General features: G+C 54.3%; 1 protein-coding gene across 1 annotated transcript; it reads right to left on the reverse strand.

The window, feature by feature from the left end:
- Nucleotides 1–1,280: 1,280 nt before the first annotated feature.
- LOC123767211 (mucin-1-like) lies at nt 1,281–2,965 on the reverse strand. Its single transcript, XM_069304910.1, has 3 exons — nt 2,917–2,965; nt 2,217–2,723; nt 1,281–2,176 (listed from the first exon to the last, which is right to left on the reverse strand). The coding sequence occupies exons 1-3, from the start codon at nt 2,963–2,965 to the stop codon at nt 1,281–1,283; spliced, it is 1,452 nt and encodes a 483-aa protein (XP_069161011.1).
- Nucleotides 2,966–5,965: the final 3,000 nt, after the last annotated feature.

A 5,965-nucleotide genomic window follows, 5' to 3' on the forward strand; every position in this document is an offset into this window, starting at 1 on the left:
ATATATATATATATATATATATATATATATATATATATATATATAACTGAAAACTCACACCCCAGAAGTGACTCGAACCCATACTCCCAGGAGCAACGCAACTGGTATGTACAAGACGCCTTAATCCACTTGACCATCACACTTCTGGGGTGTGAGTTTTCAGTTGCATATTGTCCTGGGGACCATTCAGGCTTGTTCGCATTTGTGTTCCTCACGTGTGCCCCAAAGAATGAGGTGATTTGGTAAAATGCTATGCCCAAGATTACTATCCGAGTGCCGGCGGTGGGGTGGTTCAAATAGCCTCGGCTATCACCTCATTATGTCCGGTCGTGATGGTCAAGTGGATTAAGGCGTCTTGTACATACCAGTTGCGTTGCTCCTGGGAGTATGGGTTCGAGTCACTTCTGGGGTGTGAGTTTTCAGTTGCATATTGTCCTGGGGACCATTCAGGCTTGTTCGCATTTGTGTTCCTCACGTGTGCCCCAAAGAATGAGGTGATTTGGTAAAATGCTATGCCCAAGATTACTATCCGAGTGCCGGCGGTGGGGTGGTTCAAATAGCCTCGGCTATCACCTCATTATGTCCGGTCGTGATGGTCAAGTGGATTAAGGCGTCTTGTACATACCAGTTGCGTTGCTCCTGGGAGTATGGGTTCGAGTCACTTCTGGGGTGTGAGTTTTCAGTTGCATATTGTCCTGGGGACCATTCAGGCTTGTTCGCATTTGTGTTCCTCACGTGTGCCCCAAAGAATGAGGTGATTTGGTAAAATGCTATGCCCAAGATTACTATCCGAGTGCCGGCGGTGGGGTGGTTCAAATAGCCTCGGCTATCACCTCATTATGTCCGGTCGTGATGGTCAAGTGGATTAAGGCGTCTTGTACATACCAGTTGCGTTGCTCCTGGGAGTATGGGTTCGAGTCACTTCTGGGGTGTGAGTTTTCAGTTGCATATTGTCCTGGGGACCATTCAGGCTTGTTCGCATATATATATATATATATATATATATATATATATATATATATATATATATATATATATATATATATATATATATATATATATATATATATATATATAGCAGGCGGCTTGATATCTGCGAGGCACTACACATTAAGAAGTCGACCCCAGCAATCAACAGCCAATTAATGCACAACTATATTCTACCCACTTCAAGACTCCGCACCAATATAGAAGCATCAAGAAATATGGGCCAATAGGCCCTTTGCAGTTACTTCCATTCTTCCCTTTAACTTACAAAATATTATACCCATTGATTCGTGTTATGTCTTGTGTTGAAAGGCTGGGTCGGTGGTGGGGTCGGTGGTGTGGTCGGTGGTGTGGTCGGTGGCTGGGTCAGTGGTGGGGTCGGTGGTGTGGTCGGTGGTGGGGTCGGTGGCTGGGTCAGTGGTGGGATCGGTGGTGTGGTCGGTGGCTGGGTCGGTGGTGGGGTCGGTGGTGTGGTCGGTGGCTGGGTCGGTGGTGGGGTCGGTGGTGTGGTCGGTGGCTGGGTCGGTGGTGGGGTCGGTGGTGTGGTCGGTGGCTGGGTCGGTGGTGGGGTCGGTGGTGGGGTCGGTGGTGTGGTCGGTGGTGGGGTCGGTGGCTGGGTCAGTGGTGGGGTCGGTGGTGTGGTCGGTGGCTGGGTCGGTGGTGGGGTCGGTGGTGTGGTCGGTGGCTGGGTCGGTGGTGTGGTCGGTGGTGTGGTCGGTGGCTGGGTCGGTGGTGGGGTCGGTGGCTGGGTCGGTGGCTGGGTCGGTGGTGTGGTCGGTGGTGGGGTCGGTGGCTGGGTCGGTGGTGTGGTCGGTGGCTGGGTCGGTGGTGTGGTCGGTGGCTGGGTCGGTGGTGGGGTCGGTGGCTGGGTCGGTGGCTGGGTCGGTGGTGTGGTCGGTGGTGGGGTCGGTGGCTGGGTCGGTGGTGGGGTCGGTGGTGTGGTCGGTGGCTGGGTCGGTGGTGGGGTCGGTGGTGTGGTCGGTGGCTGGGTCGGTGGTGTGGTCGGTGGCTGGGTCGGTGGTGGGGTCGGTGGCTGGGTCGGTGGTGGGGTCGGTGGTGTGGTCGGTGGCTGGGTCGGTGGTGTGGTCGGTGGCTGGGTCGGTGGTGTGGTCGGTGGTGGGGTCGGTGGCTGGGTCGGTGGCTGGGTCGGTGGTGTGGTCGGTGGCTGGGTCGGTGGCTGGGTCGGTGGCTGGGTCGGTGGCTGGGTCGGTGGCTGGGTCGGTGGCTGCATGGGTCGGTGGTGTGGTCGGTGGCTGGGTCGGTGGCTGGGTCGGTGGTGTGGTCGGTGGCTGGGTCGGTGGCTAGGTCGGTGGTGGGGTCGGTGGCTGGGTCGGTGGTGTGGTCGGTGGCTGGGTCGGTGGTGGGGTCGGTGGCTGGGTCGGTGGTGGGGTCGGTGGTTGGGTCGGTGGCTGGGTCGGTGGCTGGGTCGGTGGTGGGGTCGGTGGCTGGGTCGGTGGTGGGGTCGGTGGCTGGGTCGGTGGTGTGGTCGGTGGCTGGGTCGGTGGTGGGGTCGGTGGCTGGGTCGGTGGTGGGGTCGGTGGTTGGGTCGGTGGCTGGGTCGGTGGCTGGGTCGGTGGTGGGGTCGGTGGCTGGGTCGGTGGTGGGGTCGGTGGCTGGGTCGGTGGTGTGGTCGGTGGCTGGGTCAGTGGCTGGGTCGGTGGCTGGGTCGGTGGCTGGGTCGGTGGCTGGGTCGGAGGCTGGGTCGGTGGCTGGGTCGGAGGCTGGGTCGGGCCTCCCTGCAGGCGTCAGTCTGCAGTGTGACAGCACTGGGATGGGATCCTTGGGATGGCGGCAAACGCATCAGACAGACTGTTGGATGTGACTTTCGTGAGAGTCGTACAAGAGGCAGGTCTTGGCCTCACTCATGTTCTTGATTTTCAGCCTGTCGGAGTGATCATTCCGGCAACATAGGAATGAGAGCAGACTCACTCGCTTCTGGGGCCAGGCAGTCATGAAAGTGGTAGTCGAGGGAGCACATGCTGCATTTTCCCTCGCTATTTGACTTTATGATAATGAAGTGCCATATGGCACCTGAAGCCGGTTTCTGCAATAAGGGGTTGCTTTAGTAGGAGATTCGAGCGTTAGTTTGAGGGTTATGTCGTTGTTTATATTCTTAACAGATAATTTTCACCGAAAAAAAAACAGTTAAGGTTAGGTTTTAGATGTTGCTGCTCTCAACAATGTCGGCAAAATGCCCGTCGGATGTCCAGAAAGTGATGGGCATGTCCACACATGCCCATCACAGGTCATCTCAGCTTGGTGAGGTCGTGGTGAAGGTAGCAAGAGGTCAGCACCATTGCCGTCTATTGCGATATCGACAAGTTGGGCGTCGGTGATGAGGCTGAGAATGTCAAGTACTTTACCCAGGGTGAAGCGCTCCTTGATCCGGAATCGAACTCTTGATCTTGAAGATCACTATGGCACCTGCAGGGTCGGCCAGTTCCACGAGGCGAAGGGCAAGTAGCACAGAGCTTCAACGGTAACGCCTCCACGGCTGTGTATCTGGCTTGCACGCTAGTTAATGGGTGTTATCTTGAGGTTATCTTGAGATGATTTCGGGGCTTTAGTGTCCCCGCGGCCCGGTCCTCGACCAGGCCTCCACCCCCAGGAAGCAGCCCGTGACAGCTGACTAACACCCAGGTACCTATTTTACTGCTAGGTAACAGGGGCATAGGGTGAAAGAAACTCTGCCCATTGTTTCTCGCCGGCGCCTGGGATTGAACCCAGGACCACAGGATCACAAGTCCAGCGTGCTGTCCGCTCGGCCGACCGGCTCCCATAGCCACAGTTACGCTACACTAATTACTGGGGCAGTGAGCCTAAGTTGTTGTCAACTTCGTCATGACAATATTTGTCTTCTAGGTGAAACCCTATTGCAGTAAAACATATATTTTCCTACATACACGACATTTTCTTACACCTCTGGAAGAAGTTTATGTATCATTAATGTATCATTAATTAATTAGAGGTTTATGTATCATTTTATGTATCACTCGTTACCAAGGAGGCCGGTGACAAGTGTCCTCGTGGATACATTCTCCACTACACTCGTAGTTAAAAACAAATTCCGATCTCAATAGAACATATTTTTGTGTAATCATTTAATATGAATAGAAAATTCCATTTGTATAATTATGTCCTTTTAAAGTAACAGTTGAGCATGTTCAATATTAATATTAATATAATATTTGTGCAAAACCTGAAGACACACTCGTGCTCCACACCTCCCCCACCTCTCACTCTCCACACATCTATCTCTCACTTCCCACACCTCCATCTCTCACTCTCCACACATCTATCTCTCACTCCCTACACCTCCATCTCTCACTTCCCACACCTTCACCCAATTCATAGGTATTTTTGGACCTTCCTCCCTTAATGCAGTTTCCTTATTCTTTGGCCATATTACCCCCTTTATTTTGTGTTTGTTTTGCTTTGTTAGGTACTTAAGGGATACACGTTACACATTGGTAAATACAATGAGGGGTTTAATATATATAAACCATATATATACCTGTATATATATATATATATATATATATATATATATATATATATATATATATATATATATATATATATATATATATATATATATATATATATATATATATATATACCTGCAACACTCCGGCAGCACCTGCAACACTCCGGCAGCCCCTGCAACACTACAACAGCACCTGCAACACTCCAGCAGCACCTGCAACACTCCAGCAGCACCTGCAACACTCCGGCAGCACCTGCAACACTCCGGCAGCACCTGCAACACTCCGGCAGCACCTGCAACACTACAACAGCACCTGCAACACTCCGGCAGCACCTGCAACACTCCGGCAGCACCTGCAACACTCCGGCAGCACCTGCAACACTCCGGCAGCACCTGCAACACTACAACAGCACCTGCAACACTCCGGCAGCACCTGCAACACTACAACAGCACCTGCAACACTCCGGCAGCACCTGCAACACTCCGGCAGCACCTGCAACACTACAACAGCACCTGCAACACTCCGGCAGCACCTGCAACACTACAACAGCACCTGCAACACTCCGGCAGCACCTGCAACACTCCGGCAGCACCTGCAACACTCCGGCAGCACCTGTAACACTCCGGCAGCACCTGCAACACTCCAGCAGCACCTGCAACACTACAACAGCACCTGCAACACTCCAGCAGCACCTGCAACACTCCGGCAGCACCTGCAACACTCCGGCAGCACCTGCAGCACTCCGGCAGCACCTGCAACACTCCGGCAGCACCTGCAACACTACAACAGCACCTGCAACACTCCGGCAGCACCTGCAACACTCCGGCAGCACCTGCAACACTCCGGCAGCACCTGCAACACTACAACAGCACCTGCAACACTCCGGCAGCACCTGCAACACTCCGGCAGCACCTGCAACACTCCGGCAGCACCTGCAACACTCCGGCAGCACCTGCAACACTCCGGCAGCACCTGCAACACTCCGGCAGCCCCTGCAACACTCCGGCAGCACCTGCAACACTCCGGCAGCACCTGCAACACTACAACAGCACCTGCAACACTCCGGCAGCACCTGCAACACTCCAGCAGCACCTGCAACACTCCAGCAGCACCTGCAACACTCCGGCAGCACCTGCAACACTCCGGCAGCACCTGCAACACTCCGGCAGCACCTGCAACACTCTGGCAGCACCTGCAACACTCCAGCAGCACCTGCAACACTACAACAGCACCTGCAACACTCCAGCAGCACCTGCAACACTCCGGCAGCACCTGCAACACTCCGGCAGCACCTGCAACACTCCGGCAGCACCTGCAACACTCCGGCAGCACCTGCAACACTACAACAGCACCTGCAACACTCCGGCAGCACCTGCAACACTCCGGCAGCACCTGCAACACTCCAGCAGCACCTGCAACACTCCGGCAGCACCTGCAACACTCCGGCAGCACCTGCAACACTACAACAGCACCTGCAACACTCCGGCAGC

This window comes from Procambarus clarkii, chromosome 53, assembly GCF_040958095.1.
Source record: "Procambarus clarkii isolate CNS0578487 chromosome 53, FALCON_Pclarkii_2.0, whole genome shotgun sequence".
NCBI lineage: Eukaryota > Metazoa > Arthropoda > Malacostraca > Decapoda > Cambaridae > Procambarus > Procambarus clarkii.

Bases quoted from the DNA above. Each gene is read 5' to 3' on its own strand.
- LOC123767211 (XM_069304910.1), bottom strand. From the start codon at position 2,965: ATGTGCTCCCTCGACTACCACTTTCATGACTGCCTGGCCCCAGAAGCG. The intron at 2,724-2,916 runs GTGAGTCTGCTC...TGACGCCTGCAG, and splicing joins CTGCCTGGCCCCAGAAGCGA to GGAGGCCCGACCCAGCCTCC. The intron at 2,177-2,216 runs GCAGCCACCGAC...CCACCGACCCAG, and splicing joins CGACCACACCACCGACCCAT to CCACCGACCCAGCCACCGAC.